This window comes from Coturnix japonica, chromosome 17, assembly GCF_001577835.2.
Source record: "Coturnix japonica isolate 7356 chromosome 17, Coturnix japonica 2.1, whole genome shotgun sequence".
NCBI lineage: Eukaryota > Metazoa > Chordata > Aves > Galliformes > Phasianidae > Coturnix > Coturnix japonica.
Window position 1 is genome coordinate 5714165 of NC_029532.1, and position 21956 is coordinate 5736120.

The window sequence follows — 21956 nt, forward strand, 5'->3', positions numbered from 1 at the left end:
AGAGCTATTGATGAAATATTTGTTTGTTTTCTCCCAAATATAGAGAAATTAATGTTAGGCAATGGAGAGCATCATAAAACAGCAAGCCAAGAACAGTAGTTAAGTATATCTTACCCTCCATTGGTTATAACTTCATCCTAAATTCATAGAATCATAGAATGGCGTGGGTTGAAAAGGACCACAGTGATCATCCAGTTCCAACCCCCTGCTACATGCAGGGTCACCAAATTGTTATGTTCCTTATGTATAAAACTGAGCTGGCAAACCAATTCACGTCCCTGAGATTTCAGGGCAGCTTTCAAGCTGGAACATACAAGTCACTCACATTCTTACATTAGGTCTGCAAACTTAATCCCCACTACAGCAACATTAGAATAATTCAAGCACAAGTAAAAGCCAGAAGTAAGAGTGTGTAGACTGAGGAAGAGATAGCTGCAATCATTAGCTTCTGAACAAGTTTTGCTATATCAGGTTCACACTCAGGATCTAACAACCTATTAGTTAATACCTTACTTTCAGCTTTGACTCTAAAATATAAGGCTACACCAAGAGATTTTCACCACTGCTGCCTCCTCCCTAAGCTCAAAGGAACAACTGAAATGCACCCAAAGCCTTTTGATTAACCTCTGTGGTCTTTTAAGATGCACCTCCAGTTACCCAATTAGTACCTTGTTAACCAACTCCTGCAGTGTATTTACTCTGTGATATTACACTGCTTTTAACCCTTAATGTGAAGATGTAAGTACGTCCTTCTAGGCTGCTTTCTGCAAAGGGTTTGGTGAGAACTTATTTGTAAAAGAACAGAGTAATTTTGGGGGCTTATCAACATTGGTGCTCTTTCCTTCTCCGCTCCCTCCATCATAGGTAGGACTTAGTCAATAGAAAACAAGGGTGGACAGAAATAGGAAAGAGAGACAATTATCTCTGTGGGACTGTTGAGTTTTATGAGAGCTGGCCACACTCAGTACCTCATTAACTGCACTTACCAGTATTTAATAGTCAGGGACTGCTGAGAGCACTACCTGGAGCACTGACTTTCCTGACATTTGCCATAGGCACTAATTGTAAGCTGATTCTTTAGCTCACCATTCAGTGCTCGCTTCAGCACCAAAACTGCAGTTTCCTATAGCAAAGGAGCTCTTTGTTAGTATTTGTACTTGGAAACCACAGAAGGGTTACAAGTAGAGAAAGCTGCTGAAGTGGTTTGAATACCTTAACAGCAATGTATTCTCTCCTCCATTCTTATAGATATTCACATACCTGCACGTATGTGAAAGGCTGATGTGAGCTCCAAGTGCCTCAAGGCTGGAAAATCTGGCCATGCTGACCATATTATCAGCCACCACTGGCTCTCAGAGACTTCATCTATCAGCAGACTTGGGGCAAATCCTATTATACCAGGAGCTGCTATTGTCAGAGTGAATGTCATAATACGTTACAAAAAGTGAGTTTATTCTATTATAGTCATGTTTAGGATAAAGAAACAATAGTGTTCAAATACAGCATTGCATAAGAGTGTATATTAAGTGACTGCAATTAAATGAAACTCCAGTTGTCCCAGTGGAAGACAGAAGGGTGTTGAACGTAAGGGGATAAACGCTCTTATTGCAAAAGGGAGTCATCTTCACTCACGATTTTCTTTAACGTAGTGGCAGAATTTCCTTGATTGAGTAAGCATTATTCAGTACGGTCAGGATGACAGGTCTAGGGTAGAGGTTTGAGATCATAATTACAGTTTGTTCTTCTTAGTACCTTTCATCTGCGGAATTCACAACAATGCAATAATCCTCCTAACAGCTTTTGTAGGTAAGGAAATATTATGAGCCCTGTTTTTCAGCTGATGAAGCTGAGAGAGAATATGATGATGCAGAAAATAATGGGAAGAACTGGAACTTGGGCTCAGCTCTTCTGACTCATTTTTCTTGTAGTTCTGAGAACTTATTCACTGAGAGAAAGGGCATGAAAAGCCCACCAAATATTCTGTCTGATCTCACTTTCTTTTATCAGGATGTAGCAGGAGGCATTACTTAGAGGAACCATGATATTTTTATATGCTTGGAAAGAAGCAGAGCAACTGTGAGAGCAAAGAAAGGGACACAACCAAAGGAATTTGGGAACTGAAGAGAAACTGCCCAGCCAACGTGGCTAAGTAGCTCTGGCCACAGTAAATAGATTTGTTTGGAAATGAGCTGCATCTAAATGGTTTTTTCACATGTTCAGTGTGATGTAGAAGCCTAGCACCTGCTGTTAACACAGTGGTTTGCATAGGAAAGCAAGCTTATGAACAGTATTTGCTAGGCAGTTTAAACTATTAGATACCACAATGCACTAGACTTCAGCTGCCTAAAGCCTTCATGTATTTCTGTGTATTTTCTTAGTTTTCATTCTTTCCTCAGCAGGCTGGAAAAATGCTAAAGAGAAGCTCTAACCCAACAGTAACGCATTCAAATATCTGCATTTCTAAATGACAACAAATAATAAAGAGAAATTTTACTAAAACTGGATATATACTAAAATAGGGATGTGAGCTAACTGCATAAAAACAACCAGTAGTTGTAGTTGCACCAGCAACCATTTGCAGCAGCTGAGAACAAAGTTCCTGATTCACAGAAATGCTGAGAACCTGCTGCTCCAGTTGAAGAGGCTGGGAGAAGCAGGCTGTCATCACGTCTGGCAGTCAGACCATGTGTGATTCAGTTTGGGGCCCTCAAATCTGCAGCCTTCACATATTAACTTGGCTGTGACTTGCACTGGGGTTGCATCTGCATTGGATGAGACGTTATAGCACATTGCTGGACTCAAATCTTGCACAAAGTCCCAACTTCTCCCACAAAAACATAGACTGCTACTCCATAGGTCTTTCCTAACATGAAGTTCTATAAATTCAGTGTTCAATAATCTAACCTTAAAATAAGTTCTTCAACATTCATTGGGCCTTTGTGTCCAGGCTAAGTGTTGGTGCACATCCCACCCAGGGCAGAATGAATTGAATCTAGCTGCCTTCTGCTGGGAAAACTATTCCTAGTTTTAAATGAACAAACGTTGGCAGTCATGCAAGTAAGGTTCATATTGTAGTGGGGGAGCTAGAAATATCAGTTTGGAAAAGGTTCAGTGTTTGAGTTTAAATCCCTGAAGAAACATATGAATGTGATGCATCTTTGATTTCAGCCTATTAGCAACAGCACAGGAACAGCTATATGTCAAGGATCAGCTGCTCTTTAAAAGTCTAAAAGAAGCAGCAGATCTCTCACAAGTTCTTGCTCCCTCTGTTTCTTGAACAGTGTGTAACATACAGCATGCCTGTTCTGTGTTCCATTTGCCAAGAGGCTCAAGTAAATATAATGTCCTAACAGAAGTTGCTAATTGTGCCAAAACATGGGCTTATATAGCTTGTAAACTTACCGTCTTATTACTCACCATTGCAAAAGTAAGCATTTGCTTGTTTGCAGTGGCCTAAAGAGCAGATCCAACATGTGCTGAAGTTAGTAGGAGCTTTTCTGCAAACATTAACGTCCCTTGGATCAAATGTGCAGGGTTGGATCAGTTTTCGTCTCAGTGGAACCTGTGACAGAATTGTATACGTTAGTCAACAGCAGAATCCGCGGCCTTGGGTCTGTTCCTGGCATTCTTAAAGACATCCAGAGGGCTCACACCAGCACTGAAAGCAGTCACTTCCCAATCATCTGAGACACTTATGGACTTTTCTTTCCTTTTCAGCATTACGGGAAGCTTTTCTCGCCCCCCAGAAGCCTCACAGACAGGTGTCTTTTCCAATGTACTTGGCAGATCACCAAGTTCAGGCTATTTGGAACCAAAAGGAATGAAAGACTTTGTGAGAGAGAAGCCTGCCAAGGCCCAGTCTTTCACAGAGAGGGAATTTGGACAGAGATCACATCCTGCTGATCCCAGCTGTGGCAGCATGGCCTGCGGAGCAAGAAGGACCCTCACAGATGACTCATAACCCACAAGTTCAATTTCATCCAAAGACAACAGGCTGTCCGTGCAGATTCTCTATTTATGACATTTGTTAAAGATAAATCCAGGACACTCAGAGGCTAAGGGGTTGCTTAGGATTACAATTACCATTTGTATTGGAAACTATAGTTTCCAGTTCCAGAAAGGTATCATTCAGTATAGATATAGATTAATATATATGAAATATCAGGCAAAAAAAGCTTCCACAACGAGAGGAGGCACAGTACAGAAATACAGGCTCTTGTCTCCTATGTGAAAGCAACACCTACCCTTATCACAAGAAAGCTGCATGAATGTATAGCATTACCCTGCTGATTTGTGGTATTTAGTCTTCTTTTCTTTCCAGAATGAAGACTATACACCAAGGCAAGAACTGGATTTATTCCCTAACAGCATAGGATGGATGGAGCATCTCTCACAGTTCCATGCCTGTATTTTCCCCCCATGGTAAAGGGCAGGGTTAAAGCTGCAGACTTCAGCTATGGGTTTCCAAGCTGGAGAAGGGCCTTGGCTTCATTACACCATCACTTTTTTCCTTTCTCAGCAGCCACCAGCATTTCTGGAGCCCGCAGATCTTCCTGTGTTACAGGGCCAGCACATAACACGTGTCTCTTGGTTTTCTTCCCTCTCACTGAAAGCAGTTCGGAAAAAAACCCACTGTTTTCCAGAAAAACACTGAAATTTGAGGAGAATCTGCATGCAAGCTAAATGGAAGCTAAATATATCCCTAGGCAGGGCTAGGCCGCACACCTACCCTCGGTATAACAGCATTACGTGGCCTGCTGTGCTGTTTACCTTACGGATTAGCTCAGTCTCCTCACAATATTGTGGGTTAAGCATGAATTTTCAGTGCTTTCGTTCCTTCATTCCTCAGGGCAGCGAGCACACACCTGAGGGATGGAGGCCTTCAGCACAGAGCCATTTCCAAAGGCGGGAAGCAGGCTGAAAAAAGAAGCGCGTGGCCCTTTAAGGCGCACGGCCCCCACTGATGCTTTTTGTCCCTCTGGCCGCACCGTAGCGCTCATGGGAGAGAGCGGCATTGTGCAGCCTTTGGCCTACATCGCGCATGCGCAGTGCCACATTCCCCGCCTGGCGGCTCCGGTGCTGCCGCCGCCGCCGTGTCCCCCCTCCGCCCCTCCCGAGGCAGGAGGAGGAGGCGGCGGTGCCGGGTGTGCACCCAGCCCTTCCCCTTCCCTCGGTAAGTCACTATGGAGCCCGGCTGGATGGGTTCCTTCAGCTCCGGCTTCGTGTGGGGAGCCGCCTCTCCTCCCTCCCCCACCGCCCTCACTCTGAGGCGAGAGGGGGCCGCGTGCGGCCTTGCATTGCTCTGTATGTGCATTGCATTGCTCTGTGTGTGCATTGCATTGCTCTGCAGCTCCGTTGCTTTGCCCTGCAGCTCCATTGCTTTGCCCTGCAGCTCCCTTGCTTTGCCCTGCAGCTCCGTTGCTTTGCCCTGCAGNTTGCCCTGCAGCTCCGTTGCTTTGCCCTGCAGCTCCATTGCTTTGCCCTGCAGCTCCCTTGCTTTGCCCTGCAGCTCCGTTGCTTTGCCCTGCAGCTCCATTGCTTTGCCCTGCAGCTCCATTGCTTTGCCCTGCAGCTCCATTGCTTTGCCCTGCAGCTCCATTGCTTTGCCCTGCAGCTCCATTGCTTTGCTCTGCAGCTCCATTGCTCTGTGCTGCTCCACGCCTCGCTGTAGAGCGTGCAGCCCTGTGGATGTGTGCACGCCCTATGTACGTGCACACACGTGGCTGTGTATCCTTGCAGGCTGTGTATCCTTGCAGGCTGTGTATTCCTGCAGGCTGCTGCTGCTTCTAAAGCCTTCGGGAAGTTTCTTGCTTACAAGCTGAGTTTACACGAGCTTCCCCCCTGGGTGTGGTGAGAAAGGGGTGTTTGCAGCCAGGGCCCTTTGAAGCTTGCCATGTGCTGCTGCTCAGGTTTGTATGAGGAGGTGCAAGGGGTAAGCTGTGTTGCTTGCTCAAGTTCCCATATAAGTTCAGGTTGAAATGCATTAGATCTGGATTATAGAGCTGGAGTTGCTGGTATTAACAGTAAGTAAGGAGTCTGTACTGTGCTTGTAAAGCTTGCAACTGGTGGCACTGAGCTCTGTGCCCTCCTGAGGACAAGATGTGCATCGTGGCTTGAAAAGTCAATGCTGTTCCTCTTGGATTTGCTGCCACAAGCAAAATGGATTGTGCTTGGGATGGGATATTGCAAATAGCAAAGGATTTGTAAATCCTTACAATGTGAGCTGCGGGTTATTCTGTTACACTGCTGAAATGAAGCTGAACTGCAGCGTGATTGTTCCCTCTGCAGCATCAGCCCTGATTGCAGGGTACAGCACAGCACTGCTCAGGTTTTGCTACAGAAAGCAGATCTGGTGAGGTTAATGCAGGGCTGCTGTTAGGCAGGGGGATCTCTCAAGCAGGGATATGGTGCTCACAGCATTTAGGGGGAAGGTATTAGACCAAAGTACTTGAAATAGGAAATGGAAAAATAAAACAAACCTGGTGTGGTTTTAAGCTTTGGAAATGCCTTATATATAAGGTGTTGTATTTGCTGTGTTGTACAGATGTTTCAAGGAATATAAGATAAACCCACTGCCTCTAAGAGCTACTCTGCTTTATTTGTAGTGATTGGTACAAAACACAGCAAAAAACGCTGTGCAGGAGCTGATCAAAGTCTTGTATTTGGGTTCTTGATAGACCACTAATAGACCTGTAGGCATAAAATGGCATGTTGCTGAGCAGGCGTACAATATGTTTCCTCATCATGTTTTCTGCAGACCTGCAGTTAAGCTGATCTTGTTCCTTTAGCTGCCTCTGATCCTTCTTTGATGGTTAATGTGATTGTTTGCTTTTTCTTCCAGGGTTTTGTTTCTAGCAGCGCTGTTCCTCTCCCCGTGGCAAGGGCTGCCTTGTGAAGCAGCACGTTCATTCTCCCCCTTCAAGCACCGTAGGTCTCATTTGCCGGCTTCAGAACCATGGCAACAGAAGAAAAGAAACCAGATGCAGAATCCACCAAAACACAATCGACTCCTTCCTCCTCAACCAATCAGAGCAAGGTGTGTGTGGGGAGCTCTGAACAATGCCTGCGTAAATGCACATGGTGCATACCTGCACGTGCACCAGGCAAACAGCAATTAGAGAACTGAATCAAGTATGCATTAAGAACTTCTTAATACGTCTGCCTCTGCTGTTGTATGGAGAGGGAAGTGTGCTGAAGGTTGTAGGGGAAAAGCAGGCTGAGTACAGCTTAGTGCTAGGTTGATTATTTGGTTGAAATAGAGTTTTAAGGGGCCTGGGGGAGTTGGCTTGTGGTTGCTTCTGAGCAAGGAATAGAACTACAGGCATTTCATAGTACTATACACAGAGTATAAAACCATCACCAGAGGTTTTATTTTAATCTCAAAACACTCTGTGCTCGAACTGTTGTGTTACTGTCATCTGTTAGTTGCAGGCTTGAAGGGAATTCAGATCAGGATGAGTTTGGTGGCACGTGGCTGTAATGTGCTTCTGGCTCCAGTGGGGGCTTGTTGAATTTGGTGGGGGGAGAGAATGTAAATGGTAGAATCTGTTCAGGTGAATGTATGTATTCATGTGTGCTGATCTCGTCTGATACTGAGCTTGTCACTGAGAAACTAAATTGGGAATTTATTCAACTCATTCATATGTATTTTTCTTCCAGCCTGCACCAGTGAAACCAAATTATGCTCTAAAGTTCACGTTAGCGGGACATACGAAGGCGGTATCATCTGTAAAGTTTAGTCCTAATGGAGAGTGGTTAGCCAGCTCCTGTAAGTATTGCTTTCTTACATCAACAGAATGCAAATACGGGCCTTGTAGAACTACTTGTCTTAACTGACTGGATGGAGAAGGGATAAGTGTCCTTACTGTTCTTAAAAGGAACAATGCCCAAACTGGCAGACTTTGGGATAATCCAAGATCTTTCAGTGTTTTGCTAACTCAGAGTCCTTTCCTGTTTAGTTTTCTTACTGTGCAAGGGGACAAAAGCAAACGGGATTCTTGCCCCATCCTTGTGCTTTTCTGTGGCACTAAAGATGAAGCTTAAGCTTTTAAATTCTGGGTGCGGTACCTGCAGGTAAAACTCAGCTCTGGGAAATGTCAGAGTTAACTTGGCACTGCTGGGCTGGATTGCATTGTGATGTGAAGGACTGCCTGTGTGCTTCTGTTCTCTGTGCCTGTGGTTCTTAGCAAGTCAGAGCCTTAGATTATCCCAATGAAATATGCAGATCATAGTGTTTCGCTGCTCCCTCTTAGTTGGCAGGTTGAGTTCTCCCCTGACAGCTTTGGTGTTTGTCACCAAGAAAACTGCTTGGTAGCTTTCCTTAGTAAATGTCCTTATACTAACCTCAGTGAGGTACTGTATATGAAGAAAGAGCAATTAAAGAACAATATTGAATGTGATGGTGGGAGCCAGTCAAACATCTTCCAGACATGGGAATTACTTCGGTCTTTGGCTTAACTTCACATTGCCTTTATAAGGCCAGTATACCATGTGTAAATCACTTTTATGTTCTGTTATCCTTATGAAAGACCTTTTCCCCCATCCTAAGGTTTTCCAGCCTCTGGCAAATATCAACCTCTTTCTCTGGCCCGTTTTGCAAGTTAAAATGGACAGCATGTTTGGGTTTATGCAGGCATTAATTCATTCCAGGTAGTGATGTAATTTTTGCTCTTTCTGGGCAAAAGAGTTTCAGCATTCCACATGGAACAGTACTGCGTCTACCACTGGCAGGCTTAAACAAAAGTAGAAGCTCAAGTTGTCATCAGAGAAACTAAAGCGACTGGAGACTGCATTCCAGGCAGCTTATGTAATCTCAGTTGCAGCAGTGAGTGTGGTGTGTATGAAACCATTCTTTACCAGTTACATACAGCCTTATACGCTTGTGTGTGCATAGAGAGGGAGGACTACCCACCTTTAGTAGGGGCATGGTTAACATATCCCTGTCCTCCAGCTGTGTCTGTCAGTGCTGCATGTCTCTTAAACTGGCACATTCTTTTCCAGCTGCTGACAAACTTATTAAAATTTGGGGAGCATATGATGGCAAGTTTGAAAAAACGATATCTGGCCATAAACTGGTAAGTATAAGGACTCACTGCGTATGAGTCTTTTCTTGTAATGAATTTATTCTCCCTTCTTTTTCCTCATCTAGTCATTTCCATTCGTGGTTCCTTTGCTGCAGAAGGCTGTATTTGTATCTCCTTGTTTATACAGTCCTGTGCAGTTGTCTGGGGGTGGAATTACTGAGGTGACATCAGGTCAAGCTGGAAATGTGGGTGCGGTGCAGGCTGGTAGTGAAGTACCCGCATGCACACTGGCCTTTTTCTCGAGCCCCTCCATTTCAGCTTCAACACCAGCTTCATACAAGGGGCAATATATTATAGGGTGAAAGTCCTTGTGAACGCCGTGCCCTCTTCTGTCTTTGCCTTGTATCTGGAGCAGAATGGCTTGCCTTGTAAGGAGATTGAATTTTCCTTGTGGCTTTGTCTGTGTAAACACAGCACTTACTCATTCTCCAAAGCTGTAGAGAAAACACAAATCCCCAAACTCTTCCGTTTTGTTTCCCAAAGTTTGCTACGTGCTGAAGTTTCAGAAGCAAAGTTGAAGATTCACCAGATGAAAAACCAGTAGAGTCCTGTTCTCCTCCAACCCTCGGGAGCTCAGGCCAGAAGCAGTGAGCCATTTGTCATGATGAGAAACCACTCATTCCGATTAGTTTATGTAATATACTGTTTGTGGATTCAATGAAAGGGTGTTGGTGGCCACAGTAAGAGCTATGTGAGGAAGCTGCTGGTGTTTTTGGAGTGCACGGCCCAACTTAAAATGAAGAACTGTCAAAGGAGCTGTAACCCGGTCACGTTAATTAATTTGCATCTCCCAGTGCTGAATCTTTCACACTTCAGCTGTGAACATGGAGTCTGTTTCCCATTTTCCCATGTCAGTAAGTAAACGGAGCTAAGAGGATTGGTTTCTTTTGTTTTAGGGGATCTCTGATGTTGCTTGGTCATCAGATTCCAACCTTCTTGTCTCTGCCTCCGATGATAAAACTCTCAAGATATGGGATGTAAGCTCGGTAAGAACAGAAATTGTTATTTGCCTTCCTTTTCCTTAGAATTGCTACCTTAAATCAAGTTCTTCTGCGAGACGAGCTTGACATGCTATGATTGGAGAAGACAGAGTTATAAACACTGATCCTCTTTAGGTAGTAGCTCCCAGTTTGCTGCTTAAAACGAGCAGCTGGCTGAATGGGCAGTGAGGATGGGAGAGTTGTGCTGCATTCTTTTGGAAAGAGGGCAGTGCTTATGGGTACCACGAGGACTCTGATTATCTTCTGGGAGTGTTTCAGTCTTACACTAACAATACAGGCTCAAGTTTAATTTCTGTAAGCAGCCTCTCAGATGGAACCTAAGAGTATTTATAACTTCTCATCATAGGCTCATTTCTCTTTGCTTATTTTTCTGCCTTCTTTTTTCTGCAGTTACAGTGAAAACTGGATAAATTGGTTTAAATTTGACGAGATGTGTTAAACTGTTGGGTTTTCCCTGATTGCCCAAAGGCTTTGAAAACTGGTCCCTGAAAAAGTCTTCCCTTTGTTTTTCTTCAGCTGTTCCTCTGCCTATCTAAGTCTATGGTTAGAGATGGTTTCTTTCCATTCTGCACTATGCAGCTTGTCTGATTGCAGTATCCTCTATAGCCATACATGCATATTTAAATCTGCTAAATCTTATTTCAGGGTAAGTGCTTGAAGACATTGAAGGGGCACAGTAACTACGTTTTCTGCTGCAACTTCAACCCTCAATCAAACCTCATCGTTTCTGGATCAGTAAGTGATTTTTGTTCTTCTGTGCAAAGCAATTGCTGCACATCCCTTATTTCAATGATGTCTTCCTCCATAAATGCAGCTTGTAATTAGGTGAGCTATGCAGTGTTATTGCTGTCTTGGGGATGCAGTCGGGCCTTTAACCCATCCTTAACATGCAGTTTTCTTTGTGTGTAGAGAAAGAGAGAACTGTATTTGCAGTCTGTTATTGCCACCCTGTGCAGTGCTTATATCTTAGCCTTTCTGATGCAGCTGCAGTACAACTGGAGGAAGGCGTGTGTGTCTAGACTTGCACCAAGCTGTAATGTCTTCCAGGTTACAAATAACTGTATCATAAAATGATGTTCTGTGTTTCTTCAGTTCGACGAAAGCGTGAGGATATGGGATGTGAAAACAGGGAAGTGCCTCAAGACGTTGCCTGCTCATTCTGACCCAGTTTCAGCTGTAAGTCCTTTCTGATAAATTAACGTGCTAACGTGCTTATGCTCTTTATTATGATACCTTTATAAAATGGGCTGTCGTTTGTGGATGGTCATTGCTGGGTGAGAGCAAAATTAAGATCCTTATCCGTAAGGCCTGTGTGGTTTTGTGTCTTGAGTCTCTGCATGGGGAGCAGTGAATAGTGATGTGCTGGTTGTGTTAGAGCCTGGCAGTCTGATGCTGGGATATGGACTGATGATCCCTTTGAGGAATGGAGAGCAACCTGGACCTGCTGTACATCTGTTGCTTTCTTGTTCCAAGCAATTGCTGAGGTCTGGAGCTGGATGGTTTCAGAGCACACTCCAGTCTTGTTAATTCATCTTGTGAAAATGGCTTGGATTGCAATCATATCCCTTCAAATGAAGGATTAGAAGGTGTTCAACTCTTAATATTTTTGAAATGGAGGAAACACTGAAAGAATATTCAGCCTCAGTTGTGTTAAACGATACCTGCTTTAATGTGATTGGTCTGGTTGTTCTATTTTACCTAGGAGACGTTTCATACTTATAATGCACATTAGTAGTAATTATTGCTTTAAATTGCAGCATTTTCAGGTGTATTTGAAGGCAATAAGTAGACCTCAGAATATGTGAGGCTATATATGGGGTGAAGTTCCATGTCCTTAAAATCTTAAGGTGTTATCCCCAGGTTAGACACTACTATAAACTGAGCAGCTAATGGTGTCTGAGCGGAGTATCTGTGTGTTCGTGTTAAGGTACTGCTCTTAGCTTCTGAGGAAACAGACATGTCAGTTCCTGATGCTTGAATGTACAGCTGTAGCTACCAGCCATTTCCATTTATGCCAGGTGAACTCAGTGCAGGGGGGAAGAATTTTGTTCTGATCCTATTGCCCATCTAAATTCACATCTACTGTTTGAATATCATTGACTTTCTGCTTTTATCCATATGAACTGCAATGTCAGCATCGGGAGGTGAATACTCTTGGTGGGGCGTAAAAATTTGATGCTTGTGAACAAAGTAAAGTTATTTTCCCCCTCTTTTATAATATTACAGGTGCATTTTAATCGTGATGGATCCCTGATAGTGTCAAGTAGTTATGATGGACTCTGGTAAGTGGTTGTTTCTTGTCTGCTTCAGTGTTCAAATCTATTGCACTTTGACGAAAGATTAATGATACTAATAATAAAGCTTATAGTGGTAGTAATGAGTCCCATATGTTTTTTATAGTCGAATCTGGGATACAGCATCAGGACAGTGCTTGAAAACACTCATTGGTAAGTAGGAATGCTTCTTGTTTGTGCTTCATTCTTTGTTGTCCAGCTGTGATACAGACATACTGCATCATCACAGTGAGCATTGACTTCCTTAACCTCTATTTTTCTGTTTCAATGCTGTTCCATTAGCACACTGTTGTCTTTGTAGCTATGACAGTTAATAGGAGCTATCCTCTTGCATATATGGGATCTTGCTTAACCTTGGAGTGTTCTGTAAGTCTAGATGCTGGATGAAAGACTTCCAAAGTTTTCTATCATTCAGTTCTGTAATGATTGCTGTGCAGCGGCTCAGAACTGTAACAACAAAAGTGTTTGTGCTGCTGGATATGATGGAAACAGTCTGTGACTGAACAAGCTGCCTGCTTTTATTGCTGATGACATAAGGCATCTTGTGAGCAAAGCTAATATAAGGAAACCACCTATAAGGCATATGTTCCCAGTCTTTCATATTCTTATGAAGTTTTTTATAAGTGCTTTATAAAGCTGACATGGCACTGCAGATTGGTGATAGATGTATACTCTGTGTTTAAAAAAACACTTTATTACAGATATGTTTTAGATGGAAGGAATGAAAAGGTCATTTAAAATGCCTGTGAGCAAAATGTTTAATATCCTTTTATTGAAATACTGGAAACAGTCACCTTCTCACACCTGTATTGCTTGAATAACCAAAGGATAACAAAACTGAAAGCTTTAAACAACAGATTACTGTCAAAAGAAATTCTTGGGCAATGAGACAATAATACTGTTCAACAATCACTTTAATAGGAACTATTTAACAATCACTTTATCTTCATTTCAGATGATGATAACCCTCCCGTGTCTTTTGTGAAGTTCTCCCCGAATGGCAAATACATTCTTGCTGCAACTTTGGACAAGTAGGTATTATAAAATAAATAGAAACCCACCATCTTTGAAGTGTTAATAAATATCAGATGAAACTTTAGTTTGCTGCTCGTTGCCTGTCATGATAATGACCCTACACAGGTGCATACATACTGCCATATTATATCCAAATAAAATTCAGTAGCTTGCTTATTCTCTTTCTATGATCTAGCTTATGTTTGAGCTGTCTTCAGAGGGTTTCAATCCTTTGTTTACTTGCCTGATGGATCCCAGTGCAAGACATAAAAGTTAAGAGCTGGGGGTAATGATTGTATTGGATGGGTATAATTGTAGGGCTGTCCCTATTTCCAGATGGGTTTCTCTTCCTGTGAAAGAATGCAGCCTCCATAAAGGGGGAAATTACGAATGGCATGTTGGTAACAACTGATACTTTGGGGTTTAACTAAAGCTGCATTCCAAAGCTGGGCTAAAGTGCCCCTTGTAGACTTTAAGAACTCGGGTATGGAGAAACTGTCTGCTACTAGGAAACTGCTGATAAAACACAAGAACTCAATCTTTGGTTTTCTGTTCTTTTCTAGCACTCTTAAGCTTTGGGACTACAGCAAAGGAAAGGTAAAAACAATCTTGTCTTGCTTTGTAGACTTAATATCTTGGAGAATCTGGGCTTTATATGTGTTTATTAACCTTGCTTTACATTTAGTGAGTTTTCAGCAAAAAAAGCATTAGTAACCCTTTAATGGGGTTCTTTCAAAGATACCTTTGGATGAGGGGGGTACAAAGGCTTGTGCTCCTGCATAGCCCCATAACACTGAAAGCAGCTGTGCTTCTGTGTTTCTGTCAGTCAGCATGAAATTTCTCTTGCTGGTTTTCTCTCTGGGGGAAGTGACAAATTGAGGCCTTTCTTCTTTTCCTTCTTAGCTGAAAGTTCTATAGTGTTGTAGGGCAGAGATGCCTTCTGCATCCTCTAGATAAGCTTGCAGGGTGGGAAGCCTGGGCGGATATATTTGATGTGCTGTGACAAGAGAGTTTGTCCGTGGCTGTGAGAAAAGCCACCTCTCAACTGTGCCTGTGCCTTGTGGTTCTTCTCTTTCAGTGCCTGAAGACGTACACAGGACACAAAAATGAGAAGTACTGCATATTTGCCAATTTCTCTGTTACTGGTGGAAAGGTTAGTGTTTATTTGGGCTGCTTTTTACTGACGTGCTGTTCTTTCTGCTGTTCTCCATGGGACGTGTAGGGCTGATGTGATGCCAAACATCAGTCTGCTATCTGAGGGTAGGGTGGTGGAAAGCATCAACAGAGGTTGAACTCTCGTATAGAACCACCTCAGCATCTTTCACTCCTTTAGCTGTGTTGGACCTTCCTTCTAATGTAGCGATAGTGAAGTGTTTGGTGAGTAGTTGCAGCTGGATATAGATGAAGAGAGATTAAAATGACTTTCCTCTCTCCCTCCAGTGGATTGTATCCGGTTCAGAAGACAACCTGGTTTACATTTGGAACCTTCAGACAAAAGAGATTGTACAGAAATTACAAGGGCACACAGGTAGGAAAGAGCGTTCTGTCTTTATTGATAGAATATCCTTCATGTCAGCTTGCAATGAGGGCTTAGCATTGGAGTTTTCTTGCTTCTGCTGTCAGACCTACTAAATCTTGCCTGGCTGAGGCTTAATCTAACCCTAAATGTTCACTCCTTTTTACGATTGTGAATGTTAGTTTTTTCAGTGTACCAACTTAGAAATCAGTGTGCAAAAGAGACTCTCTTGAGCTCATAGAATCACAAGGTTGGAAAGGACCTACAAGACCTAGTCCAACCATTCTCCCATTACCGTTGCCACCTGCCGCACAAGTTCAGAGTTGGTTAAGATATTTAAGCGACTTGGAATAGGAACAATATGGAGTTGCTCACAGACACCTTCTAAAGCTGCAGCTCTTGGAAGGATAAGAGCTGACATGGTCCTGTTGTTTGTGTGTGGCTGTTTATTGAAGGCATGTACTGAGATGTCACCTGCTTGGGACTTCAGTCTCAGTCCCATAGAAGCATTCACTCAGCATGAACTAGAAGGAATTGTGATGTGAAATTTAGTCTTGCTTATTCCTTCGCAGGACCAATGGTTTAGACTGCAAGAAGAGACAATGGCAGCAACCTTTTCTTTATTAGAATTAGAGTCAGTTGCTGAAGACGAAGTACTATCTAAATATTAGTAAAACACCTCCCAGCTACTGCTCTCAAGCTGGGGAACCCACATAAGGGTTGCTTTTTTTGCTAGCAAATAACCTCCCATCCCATAATGAGAGTGAATGTTGAATAGGGGAATAGCAACTTGGCTGGGCTGTGTTAAGACGTAGCAGCAGTGCAGATTCATGTTCAGAAATGAGTGCTATGAACCTGATCTCATTGCTGTTAATAAGTATTTCTGTTTCTTTTTTCTCCTTGCTTAGATGTTGTCATCTCAACAGCTTGCCACCCGACAGAGAACATCATTGCATCGGCAGCACTAGAAAACGACAAAACAATTAAACTGTGGAAGAGTGACTGTTAAAACGTTCCAACATCACTTGAGAGACTGTCAGGAAAAATGTTTTTACAAAAAAAAATATATATAAAAAAACCCACAAAAAAAAAAAAAAAAGCAACAAAACCACCAAAAAAAAACCCAACCCCACACGATGAATAATAAATCCAGTTTGGCAGGAAACCTGAAGAATATCTGATAAAGTGGTTTCTGTGTTAGTCTTGGCCTAAAAGAAAACATCCTTAAGCTCTTTGCTAGACCCGGGCAGCGTGGTGGGGAGAGAACAAAACAGACTATAAAGATGCGGTGTCTCCTTGCCTTGCCTGATCTATTGGCAGATAAATGGATCGTTCCGAGTATCAACCTGGTGTCGGGCACCCCCAAAGATACATTGATGGTGGTGTTACTTCTGGGTGCTGCTGCTGCTGCTTAAGGAAGAGCTGCCGGTCTGCTTTGTGACAGTAAGTGAAGTCATGAGCCTAGAGATGCGTGGAGTTTTCTTTTTTATTTTTTATTTTAATATCTTATTTTTTATTTTTTTTTGTTTTCAGAATGTAGGATTTTAGTCTCTTGGGAGTTTCTGTCTTGTTTTAAATAGGAGTGCTGCATCTTGAAGGGGTGCTTCGTTTTAAACACTCAGCTCAAACTTTGTGACCAAATAAAACCATGCAGTTCCAGTTTTCCCCCCCTTCCTTTCCTACCCCTGACTTGACTCCTGTGGTGAAATCTCTTCCCTTCTGTATAGTCGCTTCCCTCTTGTTACGTGTGTTTAATAGATGCTGTTCTAGAGCAAAGTTACATTTCTTCTGTTAACCATTAAAACCAATTCTGCTTGTAGCTGTTCTCAGCACATTTTTCTTTTCTTCTGGACAAAAGGAAGCTCACACAACAACACTGTAAAGTTATTTCAATGTAAAAAGAGAAACAACAACCAAATCCCCCCCCCCCCAGACTTTTGTATTTTGAATATCCATCGTATGAAGCTGTACTGATAATGGCATGACTCTGTATCTGTTTCAGCCTTGCTGTTTCTTTCCTCTTTTTGTCATAGCCACGTAGTGTTCACACATCCAAACCAATGCCATAATAAAAAGGTGGGATTTTCTGTGTACGTTTGTTGGTAACTGTAGTAGTGCTGTGCGGTGTTTGTGTCATTGTAGAGTGGTTTAGGTTGGAATGGAGCTCGTGGATGATGGAGCAGCCTCCCTTAAAATCAGGTGTAAAAGGAAGCGTTTCTATAGGAGCTCTGCTAACTAAAGGGGGGAGAGGAGAGAAGGAGGGGGGGAACCAGCTGTGCCTACATCTGCTATGAAGAAAGGAGCATTAGAGGAAAAGAAGGAGTGAACTGAAGGTATCCTTTGCTGCTGAAGACTCATAAGCACAGGACGTGGCTGTGCTTTGCAAGTGCAGAGAAGCTGCCGTGTCCTGTTACCAGCTGTCGGTGCGGGGCAGAGGGAAGTTGCTGCGATAAGGAAGAAAATGGTTTCGTTAAAGGCTTCCAGGGAGTGTTGGGGTTAAATAGTGGGGGGGAAGAGAAAAAAACATGGTTAGATGCCACGAAGTAGGTGGCAGTGCCTTAACCGTATGCGTGTTGTATAGGCCACTAGGGCCTCTTCCATCCTTATCAAGGGGAGTGCTAACCTTCTCTCCTTTCATACAACACATTGTCCAGCTTTCCTTTATCTCTATTTAAAGCTTTAATGAGTGCTTTCTTTTAAGACAGAGCGAGCAAAATTTCCTGCTCTTTTCTTAGCTCTGTGAAAACCTTTGTTTATTCCCCATAAGAACTAAGCTTTAAAAAGCGTTTAAAACCCTGTAGGCTTCGTTAAAATTGTATAAATACGCTCTTTTTATAGCTATGTTAATATATTCATCTGCGCCGTCCAATCAGAGAGCAGCCTCTGCATCGCTCTGACCGGCGGGGGGCGCCTCTGCTCCGCTAACAGCGGCACGGCGACAGAGACGCACCAGTCATCGCCGGTTCGATTCCCGTCTCGTCTACTGTGCGGGGAGCAGGAGACTGGAGCAGCCCGAACATAAGATCGATTTAGGGGAGGGAAAAGGGGGATATTTTTGGGGTGCAGAGCATGGGGCTGTGAGCACGAAGGGGGCTGCTCAGAGGGAAGTTCTGCCTTTGCTGGGGATGAGCTCTAAAGCAGGATTTGCTGGCTAACCCATCTAATCTGCGCAGGGCTGAGCCGTCTTTCTGGGTATCGCAAAGGTTTAAGTGAGAACATGGATGTAGCGGGGGATTTGCTAATCAAATCTTTCTCAGTCGGGGCAGGATGGCAGTTTCCTAACCCATTTCTGGTGAACCCAAGCTGACAAATCTCTGAATCCCATTGGAAAGCTAATGACAGCTCAGAAGAAATACATGCTGTTTCGAAGGCAGTTTGTGTTCATTTGTTCATCACCAGCAACCATCCTTGCCCTGTGCCTGGGGGCCAGGCCATATGATGCTCTTCCCACCATTGCAATGGAATGTGTATCTCCCTGCATGCTGCAAAAAGCCCCAATGGATTTTTTGGGGTCTCCATCTCAGTGCCCTGCAGGGATGGGTCACCTTGTGCTGCTATGGAGCAGTGGCTTTGCTGGCTGAAGATGCAAAGCCAGGTGTTGTGCCCAAAGGTGTGCATGGTCTTTAGCTTCTGCATCACTTCTGCATTGCTTCAGCATCACTTCATCAGACCCTGGGTTGCTTCTCCCCTGCCAGACACCAATGAGTTTATTAAGGGATTATAAGTTTGCCTTCCCTCCTTATTGAATGCTCTGATTTATGCACGCGTTTAAACCAATCCCATTTCCTGCATTTCATCCCTTCTCCCCCAGGCTTTCAGGCTCTGCTGGGTGAGACATGCTATAATCACATTGTTTTGAAGCAAGAGAGGCACCGTGGGTGGTTGAAGTGATTTGAATAAACGAGCTGCATCACTTAGGCACCTCTCCCAGGTGCTAATTGTTACCCCTGTGCTGTAGGTGTCCACACTTGGACAAGTTTGTGCTGCCTCCAAGTGAAGAATTAATGAATTTACTGGCTAACAAAGATGCTGGGATGGAGATGGGTCTGTCTGCCTGGGGGTTCTGGCTGGCAGCAGAGATGCTCACTGGGCTGGGGTCTCAAATCAGCCCTAAGCTGGTGCTGGGTGTGTGACTTCCAGGTGCTGGTAGGTGGTTGCTGGATGCGCAGAATAAGCAGCTTATTTTGTCATTTTAATTTTTTAATCCCACGCATTCGGTCGCGCTCTCTTATTAGTAAGCATTAGCTCTCCAAGTCCCATTAGCTCCGCTCAGAGCTCAAGCTTTGCTCGTGGGGACACTGCTGGGGGAGCCACTGGGGGTCTGGGGATGGATCTTGTGGCTGTGAGGCTGATCCTGGCCCTGCACAACCCACAGGGCTGTGTGCATTGCTGCATTCATGGCCTCAGCCCTCACCTCAAGCAGCCCCATCTGGGCTCCCCCAGGCTTGGCCCTATTTGGCATCTCACTGCTTTAAGAGATAGATGCATAAAATACATCCAAACCCACCTCAACTTCCATCAGGTCCTCCCTTTAACCCCCCAGCCATCCCCGTGGCTGTTCTTTGTCAGAGAATCCCAAGCTCTGGATTTAAAATGAGTTGACTGCTTCTTCTTAATAAAAACATCCCCCCCACACCCCACCCCCCCTCTTTAAATTGAACATATCACAGAGCCAGTGGGTCTGTTTGTAAGGAAGAGACAGCTCAGAGAGGAGAAAGAGGGGAAAAAACAACAAGTAAAAACACACACATCTCCCCAAACCCCTTCTGCCTAATCCAACTGAATTAGAGGATTTTGAAGTGGATTTAAAACTAAATCTTGATTAGGGAGAATTTCTCTCCAAGAGCTGCTGCACAGTAGTATTAATGGGAAGCGATCGTGGACAGAGGAAATAGGACAGAACTAACTGACTCACGTCTGTGCACAAACTGAAAGAATCAGAGAATTTCTCGGGAGGAAAAGGAAGAAATTTAGCATCCACACAACAGGACTCAGTGCCTGGAGGAGCAGCCAGACCTGCAGATCTGCCTTTATTCGACATAGGGCTTGCAGGTGGGAAGCCAGCAGAGTTGGAAGCCAGGAGGACAGGCAGCCCGTGCCCCCATGCTCACAGGACACATGCCTGGAGGTGCCCATGGGATCCTCTCTCTGATGACTGTGGTGTTTGTCCTCCCAGAGGGTAAGTACCGATGGGTTCAGAGCGCTTTGGGGTCTTTCGTGTCCACCTCAAACACTGCTTGGTAATGTGTGATTTGTTCTCGGCGTGAATTTGGTGGTATTTCCACCTCAAGAGATGGAGCTGCGTGTTGTGGTTTTAGGAAGGGAGCCAAAGTCACTGTGTTTGGTATGAAATGAGGGCAGGTGGGTGAGGAACGAGGGCCTGCAGCTGGGATCCCAGCACCTGAAAATGCTTTGGGAGCAAACGAGCAAGGGGAATGAGGAAAGGCACCATTGTGAGGCAGGGAGAAGGCAATGGCAAGAGGGAGCTTGCAATGTGATTTCTATAATTAGCAAATATGGGAGGCAGGTACTGTGATTGCCTTAAAATCTATGGATGATGGAAAAGAATCTCCTTTTAAATGTATTTATTTTTTTAAAGAAATGTGAGAAATGGCTCAATTCCCATTCTGATTGAGGGGAAGCCATTCGCAGGCACAGCTGTTGACCATGCAGGGCAAGGCTGAGCTGCCCTATGCGGAGCTCCATAGGGACAAACTGCTGAGGCATCTGCTATCTCTCTCTCTTGCCCGATTCTGGGCTATTTTCCCTCCCTGATAGGCTCCATGATAAAAGCAGGGAGGAAACCAAGCTGTGTAGATGAAGTGAACCCTCAAGCATGAACAACATGGGCACTGGCACTGCTTGAGGCAGAGAGTTTTGGACAAACAGGCAAAAGCTGTTTCTGTGAGCAGCAGAGCTTGATGGTATCTGTGCTTTGGAGGTTCCACTTCTTTCCATACCCTGCTTCAAAGCTGCCTTGTTCCCACCGCTGGATCTCAGCTCAAATTTATTGCTAATCTTTGATTTCTTACTGACCTCTAGCGGGAGTTGGTTTCGTGTTTTTCTGCCCAGCGGGTAAACAAGTGACGGGCAGATTTAGTCTCTGACTCAGTGTTTAATGCAACCTGGCAAGGCAGAGAACGCTGCAATGCTTCATTAGAAAGCAGCTAGGAAGGAGCCGATGTGTTTTCCCCTGCAAAAATCCAGCTGTTGTTTCATATGCTCTTGTTCAGTGTCTGGGCTCCAGTGCTACGGCTGCAACATCATTGTAGGCACCAAGTACGTGGACACGGGGTGCTCGAACCCAGAGGTGATCACCTGCTCACACTCCCACCAGGGTTTCAAACACCGGTTCTGCATTAAGACTGAAAGTGGTGAGTCTGCCTTATAGCAGGGCTGTCACAGCGGGGTGAAGCTGATCAAACAAATCAAAAGCAACCCCCCCCCCCCAAACCTCGCAGCCATCATCCCTGATGTTCTGCCATCTGTTTGCCTTGCAGTGGTCCTGGGCATCCTGCTGACCAGCGGCTGTGCCACCTCCCGTCACTGCCAACAGCAAGAGCTGCCAGGGGTCCGCATCCACTGCTGTGACACTGATCTCTGCAATGGCTCTCCCCAGCCTCCCCCCAGCCTTGCTGGTGGCTGCCTGCTGCTGCCCAGCCTCCTGGCAGCCCTGCTGCTCTCCTGATCTCCCTGAGTCTGGGGAGTGATGTGTGGCCATCAGAAGGAACAGGAGAGGGGATGAACCCATCCCTGCTTGCCCCTCTCCTCAAATAAAAGCCACCGAATGCTTTGCCTTGGAGAGACCTCAGTGATGTCCATGGGGGGGTGGCTGGGGCTGTGTTTGGCTCTGGGGCCTTGTATTGATACACGGAGCTGTTGGGTCTAGAGGAGATGATGAGAGATGATGAAGAGATGATGATGAAGCTGACATCTGGGACAGGTTGTTAGGAAGCTGTGGGTGCCCCATCTCTGGAAGGACCCAAGGCCAGGCTGGAGGGCTTAAACCAAAATGTCCATCCAACCCCAGCCAGGTTTACAGCACTTC

At 44.5% G+C, this 21956-nt stretch overlaps 2 protein-coding genes, 1 long non-coding RNA gene and 1 other non-coding gene across 4 annotated transcripts; 2 read left to right on the top strand and 2 right to left on the bottom strand.

The window, feature by feature from the left end:
* Positions 1–1334: 1334 nt before the first annotated feature.
* Positions 1335–4987, bottom strand: LOC107321864. The gene is made up of 3 exons (XR_001558699.2): positions 4771–4987; positions 3418–3562; positions 1335–1704 (listed from the first exon to the last, which is right to left on the bottom strand). It is a non-coding gene; the product is annotated as an uncharacterized LOC107321864 (long non-coding RNA).
* Positions 4988–5049: 62 nt separating this feature from the next.
* WDR5 (WD repeat domain 5) lies at positions 5050–17001 on the top strand. The gene is made up of 14 exons (XM_015879272.1): positions 5050–5173; positions 6842–7036; positions 7660–7768; positions 9001–9074; positions 9980–10069; positions 10730–10819; positions 11177–11260; positions 12311–12366; positions 12485–12531; positions 13334–13409; positions 13956–13989; positions 14471–14545; positions 14833–14920; positions 15817–17001. Exons 2-14 carry the CDS (start codon positions 6956–6958, stop codon positions 15915–15917), a joined length of 1005 nt encoding a protein of 334 aa, XP_015734758.1. The 5' UTR covers positions 5050–5173; positions 6842–6955; the 3' UTR covers positions 15918–17001.
* A 424-nt stretch (positions 17002–17425) lies between these two features.
* On the bottom strand, positions 17426–17553 carry LOC116654194. Its single transcript, XR_004309178.1, has one exon. It is a non-coding gene; the product is annotated as a U6atac minor spliceosomal RNA (small nuclear RNA).
* A 1678-nt stretch (positions 17554–19231) lies between these two features.
* On the top strand, positions 19232–21703 carry LOC107321860 (ly6/PLAUR domain-containing protein 1-like). Its single transcript, XM_015879273.2, has 3 exons — positions 19232–20087; positions 21142–21282; positions 21409–21703. The coding sequence occupies exons 1-3, from the start codon at positions 20012–20014 to the stop codon at positions 21594–21596; spliced, it is 405 nt and encodes a 134-aa protein (XP_015734759.1). The 5' UTR covers positions 19232–20011; the 3' UTR covers positions 21597–21703.
* The last annotated feature ends 253 nt before the right edge of the window (positions 21704–21956 follow it).

Coding starts and splice junctions, on each gene's coding strand:
- WDR5 (XM_015879272.1), top strand. CDS start 6,956: ATGGCAACAGAAGAAAAGAAACCAGATGCAGAATCCACCAAAACACAA. Junction 10,070..10,729: donor AGATATGGGATGTAAGCTCG/GTAAGAACAGAA, acceptor ATCTTATTTCAG/GGTAAGTGCTTGAAGACATT. Junction 10,820..11,176: donor ACCTCATCGTTTCTGGATCA/GTAAGTGATTTT, acceptor GTGTTTCTTCAG/TTCGACGAAAGCGTGAGGAT.
- LOC107321860 (XM_015879273.2), top strand. CDS start 20,012: ATGCTCACAGGACACATGCCTGGAGGTGCCCATGGGATCCTCTCTCTG. Junction 20,088..21,141: donor GGTGTTTGTCCTCCCAGAGG/GTAAGTACCGAT, acceptor GCTCTTGTTCAG/TGTCTGGGCTCCAGTGCTAC. Junction 21,283..21,408: donor CTGCATTAAGACTGAAAGTG/GTGAGTCTGCCT, acceptor TTTGCCTTGCAG/TGGTCCTGGGCATCCTGCTG.